Here is a 24,020-nt window from a genome sequence, read left to right as displayed (position 1 = left end):
CATAGATTCATTGCAAGCCTAATCTGACTGAAATGCTTTTTTCTTTTTATATAGGTACTGATAAAACTGTGGAAGCATGAATGTAAGTGTGTTATTGCTGATCGTTTCACATCCTCAGAAGATGTAAACTGGTTTGGTGCCACTGTGGCAAAACTCATTGAGGAGGAATTTGAAGAAACAAAAGCTTTGCTGGATCCTGAAACGGATGCATTCTTTGTTGACTTCTTAAGGGATGCACCTGAAAGAACTGGTAAAGATGGACTCTGATAACCGTGGAGATGGCAAGAATAGGGAAGGGGATATGATAAAACAGATGCTAATAGAAATATGTCTTAAAAATGCATAGTAAGTTTATGTATCAAGGGTGGCTGCTCTGTCCAGTGACTTTGAAGGTAGTCTATGTTACTAACTGTGGCACATCTTTATATTAGTGGGATTTTTAAGTCTGTATTTATGTCCAGGTTATCTGTATAGGAGAGCCTTGCTTCCATTTCCATTGGTGTGGTAGATAGACAAAACTGCCAAATAGTGAGCATGAGTCTATATTGTTCTAAAATGATGAAAGAAGTGCGATATGAATGACTTGAAGCAGTGGGGCTGCAGTACTAGACAAAGGATAGCACTCTAGCTACCATCCCCTAGAAAGCTGGTGAAAGAATACTGGCTCTGGGCTAATCGAGTACTTCTTAGGAAATACCTGGTACATGATTTTGTAACAAATGAGTATTATTTCAAAATCTCCTGAATGCTAGTAAAACCTCTTGAATTATCCATATGGCTTATAACAATGTCTTTGTGCCTTTTAAATAAAAACACTGTGTCACTGACCTTGCTAAATGACCTGGGAATACTTGTTACTTGATGCAAAAGAACAGAAAACAATTGTTTGGGTTTTGGGGAAGGTCATTATTTAAGCCATTGGATGATTCAATTATCTGTGTTCATATCACTGTAACAGTGGATAGTGGAGGCAATAAAAGGTTGGCATGAGTGGTCAAATGCCATTTAAATCTCTTCTTGGATAACTGAAGTAGTCAGAAGGCAGTGACAAAGGGAGAGTAAAGGATAGGAAATGTTTGACTGGAAGGAATCAAATAGAAGTAAAAAGCAAACTGGTGTGAGAAAGTAGTCAAACGCGTCCTTAAATAACTTGCTAAACTGCAGCAATGTAGAAGGGACTGAAATATAAGTCAGAATACACATTGAGAGACTGAAGAGTGACTTTTAATGTGAAAATGTGAATCCACACTAGAAACCGTTATGTTGAGCTGAAAAATAAATGCAAAAAGAAGCATGTATTTCTCAAAATAACTTGCTTCCTGGTGACAATTTAAATGTACCTGCCCTGTAATGTGCCTTTTAGCATGAAACTTCATCTAAAGACAAAGTAGGAGGCCCTCATTTAGAAAGGGTAGGTTTTGTCCTCAATATGTTTGTTGGAGCCTTGAGAACCCCTTCTGGTTTGGCTTTAAGTGAAAAGAATAACAAGTGTAAATTTGTTTTAATTGTCCCTTTAATGGAATTTAGTCTTGCCCATTATGTTGGAAGTGTAAGAACATGAACTGGATTTCTGAGCTCTTAAATATACTAAAAAATACATCTGACATCAATTTCAAATAACCCTATGCTCAGGTTAGTGATACGTTTACATATATTCCCTGTATCTCTGGGTTGTACAGTCACAGCGTATTTGTCCCTGAGATAAAAACATGAAGACTTGAGATGAAGTAGCTCAAACATCAACTTTTAGATCTTAGCTTCACAGAAATTGTTAGTGGTGCTAGTGTTCTCAGGACCCTCAAACTGTTCAAAGGTGGTTTTTGTCAGTTAGTTTTGACATTGCTATTTAATACTTGTGATTCTGAATCCTGAGACTAGAGAAGAGTTTAAAATAATACATTACACTAGCTGTCTCGATAAATAATGTAAATGTCTGCCCTTTCTTAGGTTTAGTACTTGACTATGCTGTCTTTTGACATTAATAATAAAACTGCAAGAACAGGATTAAGCTAATATATTTCTCTTAAATTGTTTGAAACTGTAAAAAAAATCACTACAGTTTAACTCCTTGCTGTATTCCTTATTAGTTCCTTATCAGTAGCTGAGTTGTTTAAATGTCTCATTCAACTTACAAGAAACTTATTTCCACCTGGAATACTCCTTTTGTTTAACCAGTGTTTTTGCAAGTTAAAATAAGAAGTCGGTTAATTTAATTAGGTCTTAATCTAAAGGAGTGTTCATATATGCAGAAACAATACAGAGCTAAAGAATTCTGAAATTAAGATGACTTCAGGCATACACAGAATGCAATATAAAGGAAAGCTGAATGAGAACTAATAATTGCTTTATTTTCAGAGGTTTGGTTCTGTGATAAAGGGCAATTTCCTTAAACTGGTTTTTATATATATATATATATGTTTGGGTTTTGGTCTTTTTTTTTTCTTTCTTTCTTTTTTTTAATTTTTCCTCCCCCCTCTTGGAAGCTGCATGATTATTGGACCACTGCTAATTTGTAAAAGCAAAATATGCAAGAAGGAAATGGAGAAAAAATTAAAATGAGAAAAATATTGCAGATACTATTCTAAATATAGTACAGTTTGATTGCTTTTTTCCCACCTTTACTTCCCTTTCTACTGACTTCCAGTGCTTTACTAAGTATTAGGGAAATACTTATTTTACTGGAATGACTTATTTCATTGATTTTAATTCCACCAGCTAGAGATAATGTTGTGAATAACGTATTTATTTGGTAAGTAAGAGGAGGCTTAGCAAAACTGATTTTTAGTAATGACTGACCTATGGTAACTGGAAAAATATATCCTGCAGCATATAGATCATGAAATCTTGAAACTAATGGAGCTAGCTGTATGTAAATAAAAGCAAAATTGTACTGTGTCTACTATTATTTTTTGAGGAAAACCAAACCAACCGAAAAACCCCATGGTGTCTGCTTGCTGGCACTCTTCCAATGAAGTTTGTCAATTATTTGCTGATGAAGTATGGACTGGATGAGCAGTGAGATGGGTTGAAAATTGGCTGAATGGCTGAGCCCAGAGGGTGGTGATCAATGGCACAAAGTCTAGTTGGAGGCCAGTAACTAGTGGTGTACCCCAGGGGTCAATACTGGGTCCAGTTGTCTTCAACATCTTCATTAGTGATCTGGACAATGGGGCAGTGTACTCCCAGCAAATTCCCAGATGACACAAAACTGGGAGGAGTGGTTGATGTGCCAGAGGGTTGTGCTGCCATCCAGAGAGACCTTGACAAGAACCTCATAAGGTTCAACAAAGGGAAGTGCAAACTCCTGCACCTGGGGAGGAAAAATCCCATGCACCAGTATATACTGGTGGCCACCCATCTGGAAAGCAGCTTTGCAGAAAAAGACCTGGGTGTGCTGGTGGACAGCAAGTTGAACATAAGCCAGCAATATGCCCTTGCAGGAGAAAAAGGCTAGTGGCGTCCTGGGCTGCATTAGAAGGAATGTTGCCAGCAGGCTGAGGGAGGTGATCCTTCCCCTTTATTCAGCACTGGTGAGGCCACACCTGGAGTGCTGTGTCCAGGTCTGGGCTCCTCAGTGCAAGAAAGACATGGACATACTGGAGAGAGTCCAACAAAGGGCCACAAAGATGACTAAAGGACTCTTCTATGAGGAAAAGCTGAGAGAGCTGGGACTGTTCAGCCTGGAGAAGAGAAGGCTCAGGGAGATCTCCTCAATATGTATAAATACTTGAACGGAGGATGCAAAGAAGATGGAGCCAGGCTCTTTTCAGTGGTGCCCGGTGACAGGCCTAGAGGCAATGGGCACAAACTGAAACACAGGAGGTTCCCTCTGAATGTGAGGAAACACTTTTTTACTGTGAGGGTGACTGAGCACTGCCACAGGTTGCCCAGAGCAGTTGTGGAGTCTCTCTCCTTGGAGATATTCATAAGCCATCTGGACATGGTCCAGGGCAACCACCTCTAGGTGGCCCTGCTTGAGCAGTGGGGTTGGACCAGATGACCTCCAGAGGTCCCTGCCAACCTCAACCTTTCTGTGATTTTTATTTGCTGTGAGTAACAATTCTTACTAATGAAGGCATGTCACCTTTAAGCATGATTAATGCTTATGAATGGAAAAATGAGACAGCAGCACTATTTCCTCCTTTCCTTTGGGTGGGGAAGAGTTGACAATTGCTTGTGGCTTTCAGATCACTTGATGAAACAAATGTATGCCTTTTCACAGTGAATATACTTTTTTTTGTTGTGGTAGTTATTCATTTTAGTAGTAATTTTTTTTCACTAGTGCAATGATTTAATCAACTTAGAGTGTTTTTCTTTTAAAAAAAAAATTATTTGCAATTTTTAACTGCAATATTTATTTACCTTCATTCTCTGGTGCTACTTTTGCTTCTAGCATTTAAGTTAATTTTGATTTTTCATCATTCAAGTTTCAGATATAGAGAAAGAAGGCTCCTTAGTTTCTGCTGGTTTTGTCTTTGAGTACTAAGCAGCTGAACTTACTGTTCCTTGTAGGCAGGCTATAGGCAGCGCTCTCATATGTACATCTAATATGTAATATTATGTATAATAAACCTGATTCAGGGTGGTTAAAGAGACTTCTAATTACCTTCACTTACTCGTCCCCACATGAAGCCTTCGTCAATCATTTAAACTGCTAAGGTTTTGTTACTTGCTTTTTCTTCTAGGTGAAAAATCAGAGGAAATTAATTTAGATATTCCCAAAATCTATGAGCCAATTTACTCCTTTCACCAGCTACGGAATCGTTTAAATATGTTTTTACAAACATACAATGAGAACATCCGTGGTACTGGAATGGACATGGTTTTCTTTGAGGATGCTATGATTCATTTAGTCAAGGTACAGTCTTACTGGATTGCCATTTGTTGTTGTTGTTGTTGTTCACTTGCCCTCAGAACCTATGAGTGGAGATATGCACGAATCAAGATAAATCACTTCTAAAACTGAAGCAAGTAATTTATTGCTAGCAAATATTTTGTCTGTCACTCTATGACTAGGTATTAAAACTCAATTTTTCTGAAAGTGCACCGGATGGAACTATTCTCGTATATCTGTCTTATATGTCTGGTGGGATCACGGTCCTAACTATTCTAACTCTATTTCAACCTTTCCTCTTGTTAATTCTTCTGAGAGCCCTTCCTCTCTTTGGAATGAGTCAAATGAAATTCAGGTTAGGACGTAATTAGTTGTTTATGAAGGAGTAGGCACGGCAGAGTAGGAATAAATGTAGTCCAAACTTCCTTTGTAGATCCACAGTATGCTCATTTCTTTTAAAATTCCTTTGAATATGGATTGGAGCTGACCATAATTTTTAGCACAGCACAGCTTGGTGGGATTGTCCACACAGAATAGGCTTCATACAAAGGAGAAGGTTTTTTTTTTTTAATTTTTATTTTTTTAGCTAAAACCCCTATTGTTTCTCAGTTGCACAGTGAGGTTATCTGTATTTCTTATCATAGATTATTAAGAACTGAATATTGGATTGTACCTTCCTAACAAATAATGTCATAAATATCAAACCAATTTAAATTTAATTATAGTTGACACACATTGCATCTGCAGTTTTCAAAATTTTGGGGTGGATTCTTGTCATTTCACAAAATCAGTCCCTTTCTTCTAAGGTCTTCCCTGCAAAATGGATGATGTTCTCCTATGGTTTTCTTTAGGAAAATTGTTAAATCATCATCACACTCACTAACAAGTTTCTGGTTTATTCTTAGTAAAAAAACTATATAAATTCAGCTTCTAGCCAAAAAAATCTTTTTTTTTTTTTTCTTTGACTGAAGAGCCACCTGTCATCAGGAATCTCTTCTTTGGGTAGCTAGATGGTAAATACCTGAAATGTTATCTTAACTTTCACTTGGATAAAATTAATATATAGTGCTTCTCTGATCCCATATTCTTGAAAGCAGCATTTACAGCTGTGCCGGTCTGAGCTTTATGCATTAGCTACACTTGAGACAGCTTCTAAGAGAAAGCTAGGTAAGCACAGTTAAGGTAATGCCTAATCTGAGCTGACATAGTATGACTTGAATGAGTTAAAGCTGAGGAATATCTTAAACAGAGAACAAAGCTTCCAATTTACAGCTTGTGTACCTCTGCCTTGAAAAGATCTAGTAGTCATAATTGAAGTGATCAGCAGTATTCTAAGGGTAGCGTGCAAATCTATTTTTCTTTCTCTGGTTAAATATTAAGTATGCTTAGAGTAAACCTTCATACTTGATTTTATCTTTGCTTATAAAACATTAACCTATGAAAAATAACAAGTACATTGCACTCAATATGTAAAATATATGGGTTTAAAACTGCAGGAAATTGAAAAGACTGTTTTTAATAACTTGAAAAAAAGTATGTTAGAGGAAAGGCAAATAAATAGGTATCCCAGGCTGCTTATTGGCATGATGGAATTCTAGGGGCATCAGAGGGGGATGTTCAAGATAATAACAAGGAAGAGACAATACTCTGTGTCATTGCTTGTGCAGAGGAGACCAGCTGCTAACCAGCTGGTTGGTATTACCTTGCCTTTGAGAGGCAAGTGGCCCTATACTGTTCTGGAAATTAATGTAGGCTCTTCTGTGTATTATGAGTATCTGTCCATGTGCAACTGATGGGGTGTGGAGCAAGTTTGTCTCCTGTGCTTAAAGGCATATTTTCTCAGCATCAGGTAATATCTTCTACCTGTTTCCAGATTTCTTGGCATTATTTTTTGGCTGTGGACAGTGGGTTGGGTGCTGCGTGCAATTCACAGTTAGTGCTGAAAATTTTTTTTGCTCTGAATTACAAGGGGTCTGTTTGTTTACATTGCACTGTCCTGAATTGAAGGGAAACGTGGAGTAGTAGGTAGCTACTCCTTTTGCTTTAAAAGATAAATAATGAAATGGGAAAGAAAGGGGGATCTACCTGGGAGATGTTCCACTGTGACCAAATATTCATACTGATATTGTGCATTTTTATAATGAAGTAAACTAGAAGCTTAAGAAGTTTGATTATAAAGGCAGCATTATTACCTGCTGCAGAGAATACTGGAGACTGTCCTGAATTTAACATGCCTGGGACAACTTGTCTTTCTGGTCACAATGAAGGGGCCTGAGAGATGAGTCTTACTAAAGTTGTCCAGAGGGTATAGTATTAGGGAAATTAGTATTTCCTTCCCAATTTTAATAATCTGTCATGCTATGATAGCACATCACTAACAAATCACAGTTGAGATTTACTTGTGCTTTGTGGAAGTGTGAGATGCAGTTCTACTGATAGTTGAAAGTTCACAGTGATGGAATCAAGTGGTTGCTATAGTATTGGAAGGTTTACAGAAAATATTGCAAAGTGCAAATGTCCATGGAATATATGAATAGTAATATAGAACCCCTTAATTAAACCTTAAAATTTTAATTTGTTCTGCATTTCTAATATGATTTTATTACTGCAGTAGCATAGGATTTTTGGGTGTGTAACTTTTACACATTGTAGCAATAAATGACTGTGATCTTACACAGATTTCTCGGGTGATTCGCACTCCTCGTGGAAATGCTCTTTTAGTTGGAGTTGGTGGCTCAGGAAAGCAGAGCTTGACAAGACTAGCATCTTTCATAGCTGGCTACGATACGTTCCAGATAATGTTAACAAGGTGAGCATTAATTAAAATTTAAGTAAATAAGTACTTTGTGTGTGAACTCTTCCTATAAATAAAACAGGCTCCCAGTCTCTGCAGTGGGAGAAAGAACAAGCTTAACATAGGCTGAGCACTGTTGTCTAGAGTGGAAAGACATGAAAATCGTTTGAGACTTACTAAATTTGCTTGATTTTCTACAATAAGTCTGAGCTTTTACCATCTTTGGAGTAGTAAGCTGTTTCGTGTGTTTCACAGAATGAGGAGGAATATTGGCAGTGTCAAGTTATCTTTACTCTGTGTCTTTACACAGTGCACTAAACTGTACTGAAAGTATTTGTAGGTGGTATCTATCCATAATACCTTTATGAGTTTATCTTGTAATATTTGAAATAACACCTGTGTGAGGAGGTGGAATCCTCATCCCTGCCCATTCATTTGGTAGATCTTATGTATATGTCAGTATTTTGACAGTCTTTTCCAAGTATATCTTGCCTTATTTCATATTGTTCAACCCAGTGTGGTTTCTTTTGGCATAACTCACAAAAGATATAAAAAAAAAATTATAAATCCTTCTCTGAATATTTCAGAATTAGTGCCTCCCAAAATGTCTGTAGGACAAGTCAATGATGAGGAAATACTTTCAGCATTCAAATAAGATGTCATTGTAGAGAAGCTAAATTATTTTAATTCTTTTGCAGCTGTGTTGGCTGCAGAAGAAATTGTAGATTCACATGTGGGAATGCCTCTTGGTGAGGATCTCATCAGAGGATCTATCTGAAATAGGAATGTCTTCAGGAGAGACTACAGTACAGTTGACAAAACAAGCAGTAACAAATTGCTGGATATCATTCACAAAGAATTATGAAGCCACTAGAGGGTGAAATATTGAATTAAGAAAGTAATGTGCGGCTTCCCACTTAAAGTTGCCTTGGCACCTGAGGATCATAAGAAGGCCTATATAAAGCCCATGAAAAACAAAGTCCAGAAAAGATCTGGGGAACCCTTACACCTGAAGGCTTGTAAACCCGATGTGTGCACCAGATGAATTAAAGAAACTATCATGAAGAATAGACTGAGTGAAGATTTGAATAAACATGATTTTAGGAAAGATTCATCAAAGATTCTGATAAAACATAATCCTGCTTTACAAACCCCTTGGTGTTGTCCAAGTGGGTCAACAATTAAGTGTAGAAGTGTAATCTGATTGATAAAATTAAACTCCGTGCTTTTCTAACCTTAAGTGTTTATCTAAAACACATCTAATAATTTGTGCCAAAATCCCTCTGGGAAAAATTTTGAATCCTTCTTGGATAGAATTGTTTGCCCTTTGTTAATCCAAAATTTCCTGGTCTGTGAGTTCTTAAAGATAATAGTTGTTGGATTTTAAATGGTTTCACTTAGTTCTCCAAGGTAGATCATAGTCATATTACTAACCCAATGTGTATAATAAAGTATTTTTTTCAGGTCAGTATTTTTGTCTAATTTTGAGTAATTAACTGAATAACTCTTCCAATCATTATTTCCCCCTGCAGCTGAAACAAAAGGGCATAGAATATTTGTGTCTTCTCTGTGTCCATTTCTGATTGTAGTGGTGTCTTTGCTTTTGAAGTGTCTTATTTATAAACACATATATGGAACCTTATCTTGGTGATTATGGTATCTTTGCTGAAATGCAAAAAATTATCTTCATAATCATCAAGAAAAAAATCGTAAACCCAATGTATTTATTTCCTGAGCTCCTCCCTAGTAATGAGGAACTATTGTACAATTTCTGATTTTTCAGGTCATACATGAGATCATTATGGTTACATAAGAATAATGTAATAAAGTTGCATGCAACCACTTCTCTGTTTTAATTCCCAGTGGGCATCCTAGAAACCTCAGCTTTTATTGCACTCCTTTATCCAGCCAGAGAGATCATTCCAGTGTAACATTGTGTGTTGATTTTGTGTGGCAAGGTTTTGGTAGTGGGGGGGGCTACAGGCTTCTGTGAGAAGCTGCTAGAATCTTCCTCCATGTCCGATAGAGCCAGTGCCAGCTGGCTCCAAGATGGACCTGCTGCTGGCCAAGGCTGAGCCCGTTGGCGACAGTGGTAGCACTTCTGTGATGACATATTTAAGGAGAAAAAAACTGCTGCACAACAGCAGCCGGAAGAGAGGAGTGAGAATACGTGAAAGAAACAACTCTGCAGACACCAAGGTCAACGCACCACACCTTGTAAAATAATTGTTATGTTTTTTAATCTCTTAGTTTTCTGCTGCTCTCTTTCCTTTTTGTAAAATTATGAGTGCCACCATTGGTGATGACTTTCACAAGAAGGGCCAACTAGTTTGAGTTTTTTAATTAGTCAATAAAATCTAAAGTATCTTATTGCACCCAGCACATGACAAAATCCTGTGAGACAACACCTGTCTGTCTTTTCACTTTTTCTAGCGAAAGAGAAATAAATAGCATGGTAAGACTTCGGAGGGGTGCGGGGTTGTGTTGGGTTTTTTAAATTTTTTTTTTTATTGATGTGGGAGGTGAAAAAGAGAGCAGGAAAAATAAGAATGGATTAGGTATTTAATGTAAGACTATGAAATGAGCTATGTCTTTCCTCCCAATCTAAATGAAAATTCGTGGACTTTGGCACCTTTTTGCCTTAAATTCCAAGAGATTGTTTCTTATTTAAATTTGCTTGTTCTTTTTCTTTTAACCAGAAGCTGTTTTTAAAAGGCATGAATATTAGTACAACTGTCCTTTTTTGTAGATCGTACAACACTCTAAACTTGATGGAAGATCTGAAACTCTTGTACAGAACAGCAGGACTGCAAGGCAAAGGCATCTGTTTTCTTTTTACAGACAATGAGATCAAAGATGAGTCTTTCTTGGAATATCTGAACAATGTTTTATCATCAGGAGAGGTAAGATGCCTTCTCATGATAGTTTTTCTGCTTTTTAAATTTTATAATTCTGAAGTAAAATAACCAAATTTATGTGAATATTCTTTTTATATGTCAAGGGACACACTTTCACAAACTAAAACTCAGGTGCTTTTTATCAGTACGGTATTATAAAAAATGGAAACAATCCATTATACTAGGTTAGAGTGAGACAAAGCTACTGTAAAATTAAGAACGAGCATCATCATTGCATACACAGAAATTGTCTAAGTCAGACCCTTTTAAATGTGTTGACAAGCTGTCAGGGACATGAGAACAGCTTAAAAAAAGAAAGAGACTTGGGGAACATCACTGAAGTTAAACAAAATTATCTGTTAAATTAAATATCTCATTAGTGTTCAATTAGCTTTTGTATGGTAAATTTATGTCCAGAATGGATGGGATGGCTTTTATCGTTTGTATTTATTTATTTTTATTTCAGGGGTGTGTTTCAGAGTAACTTCTACTAGTTATTAGAATAGTAAGAGAAGAAAGCAAAGCTATTGTACATGGATTCTTTGTTTTTCACATGGGAGAGTGGGTTTTACTTTTACAGCAAGTTAGATTTCAGTGTGTTTAATGGTTTCACTTCAGTAAAAGTTCTTGTTTAAGGGAGTGGGGTGGGTCCTAATAACTTCACTGTCTGAAATGTATGTCCCTTCCTGAAATGCTATGTATTAAATGAACCTTATGCTATATACTCTATTTTGGATCATCTCATAAAGCATGAAAAAATCTTCCGTTTTCTCAAAGGTGTCAAACTTATTTGCACGTGATGAAGTAGATGAGATCATTAGTGACCTCATACCCACGTTCAAAAAGGAACATCCACGTAGACCTCCAACCAGTGAGGTTCTGTATGACTACTTCATGACCAGAGTCTGTCAGAACCTTCATGTGGTTCTTTGCTTTTCACCAGTAGGTGAAAAATTCCGAAATAGGGCCCTGAAGTTCCCTGCTCTCATTTCTGGATGCACTATAGATTGGTTCAGCCGATGGCCTAAGGATGCTCTAGTGGCAGGTAGGTGTAGGTTTTGTCTTTGCAGATATTTAATTCTCCGTTCGGTGGTCAAGAAGTTGTTTTAACTGCTTTGAATTTTGCCAGCACACTGGCAGAAGAAACTTACTTGGTTCTTAAATTTTATATAGATATTTTCTTCTTTAAAGCTTGCTGTATTACGCTTGAAATATTTCTAACAGAGGAAAGGCTTTGAACACAGTTTGAAGAAAAATTCCCCTTGAATATGGCTTAAAGGCATCAGTAAAGAAGGCAAAATACTACTAAAGAAAGAGATTATTAGTGACTGTGCCTGTGATCAGACATACAGAAGGCGGCTGTGATTACCCAGTCGCTGGTAGCTAGCAGTTAGACAGGTTCAGAGAGAAAAAGCTGTTGCACACTTTGGAGGTGAAAGAATACCAGATCCTTGGCTATACTTTTTACAGAGAAGTGTGGAATAATGTTAGGAATCTGATGATGGAGAGTAAAGAAGACTAGGGTTTCAGAAGCTGGGTGAAAGCTGACATAGTAGATGCTGACATGTTTTATATTGCCTTATTTATAAGCTAAGAGTTTTTCCTGAATATTTACTTACATTTATGTTTTTCTTTCTTTCCTAAGTATCTGAACATTTCCTCTCCTCATTTGATATGGACTGCACTGCTGATATAAAGAAGGAAATTGTGCAGTGTATGGGCTCATTCCAGGATGGAGTGGCAGAGAAGTGTTCTGATTACTTTCAAAGATACAGACGTTCTACACATGTGACTCCCAAGTCCTACCTGTCCTTTATTCAGGGATATAAAACCACATACAAAGAAAAGCATGCTGAAGTGCAGACATTAGCAAACAGGTAAACTGCTCAGTTTACTACTGTCTTCCTGTAGTTTTCTTCCCCAGATAAGTATATTCTGATATGCTTCGTTTCAATGCATGGCTTGTCTCTTTGCACAACAAAAGGGATATATATTTTTTTTTAATTTCCTAAAATTGTGTAAAGGTGTAACTTGATCAAATATTATATTTGCTCTTGGCATATAAGTTAAAGACTATATATTTTTGGAGGGGGAAAAAGTGTAGTGATGTATGAAAAAGCAAGGTGGTGGGGAAAAAAGGTGAATATAAATTGTTCCCAAGTATTTTTAATGAGTAAAAGAAAACATCTACATGTACTTTCATAATATATTCACAATATCATTTAATTTACCAGAGAGCAACTTTTGTTTTCTTGCTAAACAGTTTTATGCTCCTGATATGAACATGTAAGAAATACCCTTGGCATTTTTGGTTTTGTGATCATAGAGCCTAATTTAGGCTGCTGAGCTTTTCACTTGTAGATTAAAGTGGTTTTGATATATTCATTCTCCTTTTCAGATACTTTATTAAACTAATGAAGTCTATTTGCAGATTTATCTTCATGTCAGAAATACTCAAATAGAATGTAAAATTAGCATTTAGTGTATCAATTGGTATCACCCTTAAGAAAAACTGTCTTCTCAATTTTGAAAGATTGGCACGAAGAGTTGGAACCCTTTAAGAAAGACTCAAAGTAGTTTATTTCACTTTGAAACATTCTTTGGCTTCAAAGCTAAATTGAGTTAGAAATCTGTAGTTACGTTATGGGTGAAGACTTGTAAAACAGAGAGGTCTGGTTCTGTTTTCTGCCTTCTGATGCCTCAAATGTACCAGATTAGTTCATGCATGTCAGTTTGTTTCACTTAACCTTAGTTGCATAGTCTGAATTGCTTTGGCAGGTGTTACTCTTTATCTGTTCTCCTGTATTTATTTAGCTGTCCAAGTACTGCTTAGCCTTTGCAATAGCAGCCTCTGTAGAGGCCACTTAAACTTGTCTGAAAAGTCCCAAGTGAGGACTGACTTTATGATAGACTAAAAGCACCGTTGAAGGGGCATTTTAATGCTGAATGAGAAAAGTGTTATCTCAATGCCATTTTTCTGTTACTCTCTTTTGTTTGGTCTTGATTTCAATACTTTGATTTTATTAGCCTTTTCAATATCCTCCTCAAACAAGAAATAGTGATTTGAGATATTTCTCAGAATTCTGCTGACCAGAAAATGCTTTCTGCTGTATAGAACTCAGTCCTTTGAGTATCAGGTTGGAGCTCAACAAGGATGGTGACATACATGGAACCAACATATAGGACTTTTATGCAATGATAAAGGCATACTGTTTGAGTTAGAAGTGGGTAAAATTTCAAGCCACAGACTCTCTTAATGTAATTCTTTATTGTTCATTTTCTTGATTCTGAAGACATCAGACACTGGTGTGAAAGTTCCTGTACAAGTTTTATTTTTGGTGTAAAACATCTTTTGCTAGTTTTTGTTCTGATTGATGTGATTCATTCTATTGATGGAATAATTTGGAAAGCAGAGTGTAAATTGCATAGGGAATTACATGCTTCTTATTTTGCTTTTTAACTCCAGAATGAATACTGGACTGGAAAAATTGAAAGAGGCCTCTGAGTCAGTGGCTGCTCTGAGCAGAGAGCTGGAGGTAAAAGAAAAGGAACTTCAAATTGCCAATGAAAAAGCTGACATGGTATGTACAGCCTTCAAAGTGTATTGCTGTTTGATTTTTTTCCTCTTTTTATTTCTTCTATTTTGAAAATATTAATCAAGTAAAAGGAAGTTAAGTGTTGGGAAAAAAGGGATCTTGGAAACTTATAACAGTGACGAAAGTCATCTTGTTTGAGTTTTCTGGTTCTGGAATTCAACAGATAAAATTTTACAACAAAAATTAATACATTCTTCCAACTAGGTATTTTCTTTAATATTTGGCATGTGGGTTTTCTCACATTCTAGGTATTGAAAGAAGTTACTGTAAAAGCACAGGCTGCTGAGAAGGTGAAGGGTGAAGTTCAGAAAGTGAAAGACAAAGCTCAAGCTATCGTAGACAGTATCTCAGTTGACAAAGCCATTGCTGAAGAGAAGTTGGAAGCCGCTAAGCCTGCTTTGGAAGAGGCAGAAGCAGCCTTACAGGTTAGTACTTGGACCACGTATAACATTATTTTACTGCTAAGAAGATGGGCTTCTTTGAAAACAAATATAAGATTGCAGGTGCATCGCATAACTCATCAGTTGACAGAAAATGTATGCAAATAAATGTTGAGGCTTTTTAGGTTCAGTTTTGTTTTTCTTTTTCCACCTGAGTACCAAACCCAAAATAGGCAGTTTTTCAGAAAAGAGCAGGTTTTAACTTTCATTTGAAACTATAGTTAATATATGATGTGCTGCAGCTTGATATTAGACCAGTAACTGAATGTTGATACTGTTGTAAAACAGCTTGTGTGCAATGAATGAAGTGTCTCCCATGTAAAAACAGTTATAATTCCATCCAAATCTAAAACTCCTGTTTTATTTTAAGTTTTTAGCAATGAATTGCATTTTGAATAAGTTTGCTGATCCACTCTTTTCTGCCTTCAAAAAAAATTTCTTTTTTCTTATGAGTTGTAGCATTACCCAGATTTCTAGTGTTCACCATGGGACTTCGTCTTTCAACATACTCTTTTTGTAAAGCTTTTTAAATGGAGTGATAACACTCTGCCCATATCTTTACATGATGCATCATTAGTGATGAAAAAAGTTTAATTTTTGTTGATCTTGCATGGTATTTTTTTTTTTAATGTCTGTTCAGCTGACTGTATAAAAGAATGTCCCTCAAGGCATTTCTGTTGTGAGCAGCAGTAGTGGGATCTGAAGTAAACCTAATACTAGAGGCTAGCAGAGAGCTGGCATCTCAAGGAATAGAAAAGAATGAAGGAAAAACCTGAATGACAGATAGACCTCAAAGGTTGTTATGTGGTTTTACTGGAAGGTTTTCCTTTCCACTTGAGAGGCTGCCAACAGTTGTGATGGTTAAAGACTATTGTGACATTCCTTCAAATCAAAGTCTTCAAAATCTATTATAAATAAGTTTTCATGAATCTTCTGAATGTATGACTTCACTTTGAGAGAGGTGCTTAACAATCTCTGACTGCCATAATTCTTGAAGGGCAGAGTGGAAATGTCTAAATGAAGGCTGATGACATGACAGCTGATAAGAGTGGAATAAGAGAGCAGGTCTGGATCATAAGATCCTGATACTTAGCTACAGGACAAAGGTAAAAAAACCCCATAAAACCGAGAGGTGGTCAAGCATTCTGATAAGTGCATAAACAAACAATGCTAACTGGGCAGTGTCTGAGGTATGAAAAGAGCACTACTGTTCTGTGTCCTGTCCTGCATCTTATTACAGCTTACTTCCTGGTTTTGGCTAAAGTTACCAAACCAAAATAATACTGCTCTTCTTGAAATTTTGGATTCTAATAAACGACAATCTGATTTTAAGGAAAAGCTACACTAGCATTATTGTGAGACTTCATAATAGGGAAAGGTAGTTGAGCTTCATCTTGAAATTCTTGCATTTGCTATAATAAATTGCTTTGCCTGTGCCTAAAGTGGAAAGGAAAACTATCACAAAAGCAAGCCTATCAGCATGCATATCTGTATTCTCAGCATGCATTCATTCATTCAGAAACTCCTTTAAGCAAAAAAATTCTCTGTACGTGTCTGTATAGGGCTGCACCTTTCAAAAAATGAATCTCAGTCATTACAGATTTGCAAATTTCCAGCTAGGGATTCCTATAATGGAATTCTACTTGCAGTGTAGACAAATGTCTATTAAAATGTTTGATAAATATAAAGGTCACTTCCCAGATTAAAAAAAAAAAATCTGTGGTTGGTTATTTCACTCAATTTTTTACATATTTTAGGACTGCTAAATGGTACCTTAAGAGACAGGTAGGTACAGAACAGTTTATAAGCATTTTTAAACATATAGTGAGATTAATTTTTTAAAGTTTGAGTAAGAATTGTCAAAGTTCAATAAAACTTAGTTGCACTTTGCCCTGCAATAAAAATGGCACATTAAATGCACAACTAGAAGTACATATATAAATGAATTGAAATTAAATGCAACTCTTTTGCCACAATTTGGATGACAGCAAAAAAGGTTGGGCTGAATTTCCTAAAGGTCACTAAGAAACACTGGTTAAAGTTTCTACACAGATATCTGGAAAAACTCTGCTGAATTATCAGGTGCACACTGAACCCAACGAGCAGCAAAATATTGAAGGGAAACAAAAGGCAGGCAGAAGGAAGGTGATCAGGATAATCTGCAATAATTTACAATCCCTTTCTTGAAGTATAAACACAAGTAAATAAAATCTTCCTTTATGAATTCCCAGTGAGGCATGTGCTAGGCTAGAAGCAAGGTGTCATAACATCCGCAATAACCTGTTGCTTACTGTTTGTCACTGTCATGTACTCAGGCTGATTAAACTGCCTGTGAATAAAAAAGCTCCAAGTTATGTCTGTTACAGGAGTGGGCCTGACCATCAGCAGTTACCATTGTTCAGTGGTTTTTTGCTCTGTATGTGGTGCAGTATGCACTGCTGCTCAAATCAGTGCTTCTCTAAGGAGACATCTTCAGTAGACTTTTCTGATAGTCCTTTCTGATTCGTGAGGTACACTGGAGTTGTGAATTATAGTATTAGATTTGCACCCTAGGCTTACTTGGCCTTACTTAATAGGGCCTAGGTTTTCATACATTATAATGATTTATTTGTTTTTCTCACAGGCCTGCTTCTACAACAGGAACATTCCCAGTAAGATGAATCAGAAGGTGCAAATCTATACGTGTGTCAGGCCTTCTCACTGGTTTCCTTAATTCACCTTCATTTGCCAAATATCAACAGAATGTATTTTCCTTTCTAGACTCAGTTTCTGGTCAATAGGTTTGCATTTAAAAAAAATAGGTAAAATTTCAAGATGTTTCTGTTTTGCTCTTTGTTTTGTCAAAAATGTGCACGGTAGTTTTAAGCTTTTAGGTGCTGCTGTGGAGGTGGCTGAGCTGAGGTTTCCTAGTAGTTGCTCAGAGGTTTTAGTGAAAATCTGGTTGGAGGGTCCTTCTAGCTTTATGCTTTTTAGAGGTAAAATTATTTTCAATCAAAAATAATATGAATAAGTTTTTTTCTTCTCCAATGGATTAATACTGTTGGTGAACTTGTGCTCTATGTCTTATTAAATAAACAATAACAGTAATTGCTTTACCCTTTGTTTTAAATTCATAGACAATAAAACCTGCAGATATTGCCACTGTCCGCACACTGGGTCGACCTCCTCACCTCATTATGCGTATCATGGACTGCGTGTTACTGCTTTTCCAGCGAAAAGTGAACAATGTGAAAATTGATCAGGAAAAATGCTGTACCATCCCATCATGGCAAGAATCTTTGAAACTGATGACAGCAGGGAACTTCTTACAGAACCTACAGGTGCTTGTGCAACCTTCTTTTTGATATTTTTTTAATTTAAGAAAACAGGGGACAGTGTTTTCTCTAGTGTTCATAGGAGAACAAATGTGCAAGGGGACTCAGACACACAATAAATTCGAGATGTTAAGGGCTTAAAAATAAGTATGTCATAATGAAATAAACTTGAATCCTTCTGGCAAAGTCAGGTCATAAATCAATTATAGTTTCTCCTAAGTAAGGCAATGAAATTACTTTCAGTGACAAATGATTCAAAGCTTTAAGCATTTGGTTTGAATAGCCATTACTTATCTGTTTCATTAAAGCTGATAGAAAACATCTTTTTTCTGGTACTTAACTTTTCATTAATTTTCAGCATTGCAACTTGTGCAGTGGCTTACAAAAGAATAGTTGATTATTAGGATGTGCAAAATCAGAATTTTTTTAAATTTGGGATTTTCAGCTCTGTAGCATGTGTCTAGGGAAATGGGAAGAGTAACTGGTGAATAAATCCCTGTTCATAATTTAAACTAATAATATTATGATTAATCTACTCAGAATAAATTGTACCTTTTCCTGCCCCACTGGATGTTATTATCTCTGAATTTCTGCATTTTGAGGAGTTTACTTAATCTGTTTCTGGTACAGTGGGAAATCACGGATGGCAGGCTTGACCAACTTTGTATGGTTGGTAGTGCCATGGATGCCATTTATGTAGTATTCATACTGCATCTACCTGTAGGGATTTTTAATTTACTGAAGGGCTTCAACATTTCGTTGCTTCTGCATAAATAAATCTATTTGTGCTTCAGGGAACAGCTATTTTTCAAGTTCATCAGTGATGGACTTTCATTATACCTTGTAAATAAATCTTCAAAGACCACCAAACTTATATAGAATATTTGACCATCAAAATAAATTTGAGGGAGAAAATTGAGAGCTTTTGGGGATGAAAATGGAAGAGATGTTTTTTGGAGAAAAGAGGGTCAAAATAAATTCTTAAAATTGAAACACGTTCCACTAATGAGGTAAGGTAATTCAAGGAGAAGATAGCTGGCTTGCCCTTTGAAAGGACTGTCTTGTAGAATGTATGTTTGTGAACCAGAGCTAAGCTTTTCCTTTTCTTTTTGAAGATTGTTAAGTTACTTATTCAGTCTTAAGGAAAACAGAATTTCAAGCAGGATATCAGTGATATTTTGTATCAACAATTAGCTGTGTAACGGTAATGGATAGTGTAAGATAGCGAGGATCATAAATGAAGGCAAACTTTTTTCCATTTTATAAGAATATAGAACAGAGTGGAATGACTGGCAAGCTCTCAAAGATGCATGAGACAGAGAACTCATATTAGCTGTTTGTAAGTAACATTTGTGATCTTGGTAGTGCTCTGTGTGTGCTGAAATACTTGTATGTATAGTTTACATATATTACATACATTATGTATATTGCACTTTTTTTTTTTTTAGCAATTTCCAAAGGACACAATTAATGAAGAAGTGGTAGAACTTTTGAGCCCTTATTTTGAAATGGTGGACTACAACATTGACACAGCTAAAAGAGTATGTGGGAATGTTGCTGGCCTTTGCTCATGGACCAAAGCTATGGCTATATTTTTTTCCATCAACAAAGAAGTATTACCTTTAAAGGTAAGTCTGTTAATCAATGGGAGGCGCACAAACACCCTTTGCTCCTTCTCCTCCCCACCTGTGTGCACTTTAGGATTTCATCTGCTGGAAACATCAGCTGCCTTATTCCAACTGGTGCATGCCTCTGTAGGAATTTATTATCTTGAAAATAGTAACTATACAGTAAAATACATTTCAAATGTACTACCACTTGTAAGTTGTCAAAATTATGAAAGAGATTGTGCAGTTTTATGCCCCTGGGCGCCTTCTGAATGGGGTTGAAGCAGCTGTCATCTAGTTTCATTCACTATTGCAATTGCTTTACCTTAATCAAGAATTAAGTAGGAAAAAAATCAAGATCTGGTTCTTTTAATGTTCCGGATCTCGGTTCATAAGAAGACTGTACAGAGACTCTGTTCATCAGTGTTACTTAGAGAAAAACAGGCCTAAATAGTTGTTAAAAGGTAAGAATGAAAGTCAGGAAGAACATGGTCAAACATGATTTTAACACAGAATAGCTTGTATTTACAATAGGAATGACAGAGAGGGAAGCAAGATTTGTAGTTAGAGGTAGTATCTTTCATTAGACAAAGCATAGTGGTTGGAGAAATCAAATAGGCTTTTAGTGGCACCGGTCTTTTTTGCAGGTCAGATCAGACTAACTTTTGTGTCAGATGGAGAATGACTGGTATTCCCAGAAGTTTTTCTAATTATTTTTTCTAACTGATGTTACACCAACTGCTTAACTGCAGCTACCTGCAATAAGAAGTTAGTTTGTTGTAAAATTCAAATAAAAGGTTTTAATGAATGATGAAATCTCTACTGAGCAGTTTGATTTTGAAATGTAGTACAGTAAAACTCTTTGAGTTACATTATAGTAAATGCTTTGAGATGTTGTATGTATGAATACACTTTTATATTTGTATGCTTCATAGGCTAATTTAGCAATCCAGGAGAATCGCCTAACCACTGCTATGCTGGATCTGCAGAAAGCTCAAGAAGAACTGGGTGCCAAGCAAGAAGAATTAGATATTGTGCAGGCAGAGTATGAAAAAGCCATGAGAGAAAAACAGGTGAACAGTTCTTTACAGAAAAGAAGTTGCCATCCTTACTTTAAGGAAAACTTAATGCATTCTCTCAGTTTCACTGTTATTCCTTGCAAAGGATGTTGATAGAGGATAAAAGATAGATATTATTTGGATACTGCCTCTTTGGGTCTCACCTCTCTCCTTCGCCACTGATCCTCTCCCCCCCTTCCTCCTACCTCCTCAAAAACTATTTTATTTGGATTATTTGTTTAGTGCCTACTACTGTAACATCAAGTTTAATTAATGTATATTATCTGTGTATAATGTATTTGAAATTCTGGGCAGAATTCCCCAGAGTTAATAGGTACCAGGCATTTTGCATATCATTTAACATGTATGCCAACATGAAAGTTGAGAGCAGAAATATTAAAAAGTTGAATCACATTTATGACAGATGTTGATAGTTTGTCCTGATATATTTTTTCCATCCCACTTTCCCTCCTTCTCTGCATGGTGATACAAGTGTATGAGAATATATTTTTAAGCTGTTGTTTAACTACTGGTTTAATTAGATGTAGAGATTTTTCTGGCCTATCAGATACACAAATGTAAACAATATTTCTTGGTGTATGGTTTTCTCTAGACTTTGCTTGAAGATGCTGAGCGTTGCCGTCATAAAATGCAAACTGCGTCAAGTCTCATAAGTGGTTTAGCAGGTGAAAAAGAGAGGTGGACAGAGCAGAGTAAAGAATTTGCCGTGCAAACCAAGAGGCTAGTGGGTAAGCTTTTGTCCACACCTTTGAACTTGGAAGTTAGTCACTTGAGTTGTGATGGGTAGTGAAACTGAAAACATTTGACTTTTCAAACTTTTCCTTTGTAGCTTATCTTCCCTGTTGCTAAAATGAGGGTAATTGTTCTTAATTCTCTTGCTAAAGCACTGCTAGGTAAAAAATACAATATGAGACTAAAGTTCATATTTAAAAAGAGAAATGATACAGTAACTGTGTATGCTGTGCATGGGCTTTTACTTGACATGTATAACATGCAGTGCATACTTGGGACACTGATGTTTTAACTTGACTGATGTTTGTAGGCAGCAGTCCAAAGAGAGCGATATGTTAGCAAGTGCCAATAAAATGTCTATAACTGAGAGTACATATGGAGGAGAGGAAGACTGATATTCAGGCACTGACATTTATGTGTAGAAATCAATATTTTTAAATACAGTTACTAATGTTCATAAAACTTTTGTTTGTTAGAAGTTCGTTTTTATTTTATAAATATGCATTTGGAAACTAAAGTACTTTGTAATAAAGAATTAATTTATTAGTTAGATCAAGTAAATGAAATTTATCTTGTCCTTTACTGTGGTCTGAAGTTTATTCTCTGACTTTTGCCTTGAAATGCTGTAAAAAGCAGATATTGTTATATAGATTGTAGTATAGTAGATAGGTTGTATTTTATTTGCTGGTATAATACATATATGTGTATTATAAACTTTCCAAAAATACAGGATACCTTCCCCACACACTCATCATGGTTTTTTTATAGATAACTTGAAAAACTCTAAAAAATATTAGTACTCAGTATAAAAGTAAAGTATCTTCTTCAGTTTGAATCCTGTATTCTGACTTCTGTGGTACAACCCGCCCCCCCCCCCCCCCCCAAAACTATGGTGTCATGAAACTTAGGGGGGCAATTTTGAAGCTGACCAGAAGATTAAAACTTGTCACACTTAATACCTCCCTAATGATGTCTGCTACAATTTTTTATTAGAAGGAGTAATAATTGTAATTGATTTGTTCTTAATTAGTACACCTAAATCAAGGTTCTTTTCTCCCCCCAAAATATTGCTTAAGCCTGTTCTCATGATTGTGCAAGGAAATGATGGAATTGGAAGTTTATGAGTAAGTTTATTCTGCCATGTCCTGCTCGTGCAGGATCTGGTGTTTGGAATAGTGTTATGTGTGTGTGGGGGGGCGTTGACCTTGGCTGGCTGCCAGATGCCCATCTCTTGTTTCCTACAGTTGCATTGTAAGGATAAAGTAAATGTGGCGTCTATGTAGCATTGTCTTGCTATGTAATGAGCCCTGGCAAAGAGGCTAATTTGTTGTCTTTATGGGTCAAAGTGTGTTCTTCAGTTACCAGCCAAACCATATAACAACTAGACAAGGAAGCAGCTCATTCATGAATAGAATTGGCAAAGTTGTAATGTTTTGTTCTCTTTTTTCCTTTTTTTCTTTAAGGTGATGTACTTTTGGCTACAGCTTTTCTGTCCTATTCTGGTCCTTTTAACCAAGAGTTCCGCAGTCTGCTATTAACTGACTGGCAAAAGGAAATGAAAAGCCGGAAAATCCCCTTTGGTAACAACTTGAACCTCATAGAAATGTTGACTGATGCTCCAACTATCAGCGAATGGAACCTGCAAGGATTACCAAATGATGACTTATCCATACAGAATGGAATCATTGTCACTAAAGCATCTCGTTATCCTTTATTAATCGATCCACAGGCGCAGGGTAAAATTTGGATTAAAAATAAGGAAGGTAGAAATGAACTTCAGGTAATAGGAACGCTGGTGCTTTCATAATCCCTAGAAACTCTTAGCTCACAAAACATTAAAATTCAGTGATTCAAATCATACTTAGCAAATGTCTTTTATATAAAATGCATAGTCTGGATATAAAGGACATCTCAGATACATTTTGGTAGATTTGAGATTTGGATAGATAGGAAAATGGTACATTTGAAGCTTATTAGTACTCGATTTGTTTAATGAATTTAATGAAGCACAAACTGTTGGAAAATAGGCTGGATGGGTAATGTCTGATAAGGGCTGAAGCATGTTTGCAGAATACTATGAGCATTAGAAAAAAAACCCAAATAAGTGATTAATACAGGTTCATATAAATGTTTAAAAATGAAGATACACAGCATGATATTTTTATCAACTTTTAATGAGAAATTATTGATAATTTGTGTTGTCTTAACATGGATGTCAGGTGCTAAATATTCTGCAAATATACAGGGAAGACAGTATTGCAACAACGTATAGTCTGAGGCAAGATACACCAATTCAATGCAAATGGGAAAATATCAGAAAGAAAGTCCTTGCTTGCTACAATTACGATTACACCAATAAACCAGCTTTTTTAAAAGATATCCCTGAAAAAGATAGAGGAGTTTGAAGAAGGATAATAGAGTGCCTCTGAGAGTATTACTAGCAAACTACTTTCATTCATGTTGATTGTTATCTCAGTGCGGAACCCTTTGATGGTTGCCTAGCTAGTTATGTTTAAAAATGATTATTAGACTTTAACTATGGAGTTATAAACAAACTAAGCTGAATGTGCTTTGTGTACATGCTGAAAATTAATCACAATTGTACTGAGGACTACTTTTTAAAGCAAAGACTATTTAATGGCTTGTTCAATATAACCCCCTAATTTTCAAGGGGGAAAGAAAAAAAAAAAAAGAGCCCTAATCTTGCATTTGACCTTGCTGCAGTTT

At 36.2% G+C, this 24,020-nt stretch overlaps 1 protein-coding gene across 1 annotated transcript in view; it reads left to right on the top strand.

The window, feature by feature from the left end:
• DNAH5 (dynein axonemal heavy chain 5) overlaps positions 1-24,020 on the top strand; it is a 133,165-nt gene that overhangs the window by 84,732 nt on the left and 24,413 nt on the right. Inside the window, exons 51-63 of the mRNA XM_050915913.1 lie at positions 55-250; positions 4,686-4,858; positions 7,513-7,643; positions 10,378-10,531; positions 11,303-11,570; positions 12,171-12,402; positions 13,992-14,106; positions 14,370-14,546; positions 17,678-17,881; positions 19,324-19,503; positions 20,418-20,555; positions 21,154-21,289; positions 22,757-23,073. Coding sequence (XP_050771870.1) covers positions 55-250; positions 4,686-4,858; positions 7,513-7,643; positions 10,378-10,531; positions 11,303-11,570; positions 12,171-12,402; positions 13,992-14,106; positions 14,370-14,546; positions 17,678-17,881; positions 19,324-19,503; positions 20,418-20,555; positions 21,154-21,289; positions 22,757-23,073 — 2,421 coding nt within the window. The remainder of the gene's footprint in view (positions 1-54; positions 251-4,685; positions 4,859-7,512; positions 7,644-10,377; positions 10,532-11,302; positions 11,571-12,170; positions 12,403-13,991; positions 14,107-14,369; positions 14,547-17,677; positions 17,882-19,323; positions 19,504-20,417; positions 20,556-21,153; positions 21,290-22,756; positions 23,074-24,020) is intronic.

Source organism: Gymnogyps californianus, chromosome 2 (assembly GCF_018139145.2).
Source record: "Gymnogyps californianus isolate 813 chromosome 2, ASM1813914v2, whole genome shotgun sequence".
NCBI lineage: Eukaryota > Metazoa > Chordata > Aves > Accipitriformes > Cathartidae > Gymnogyps > Gymnogyps californianus.
This window is presented reverse-complemented; position numbering and strand designations above follow the sequence as displayed.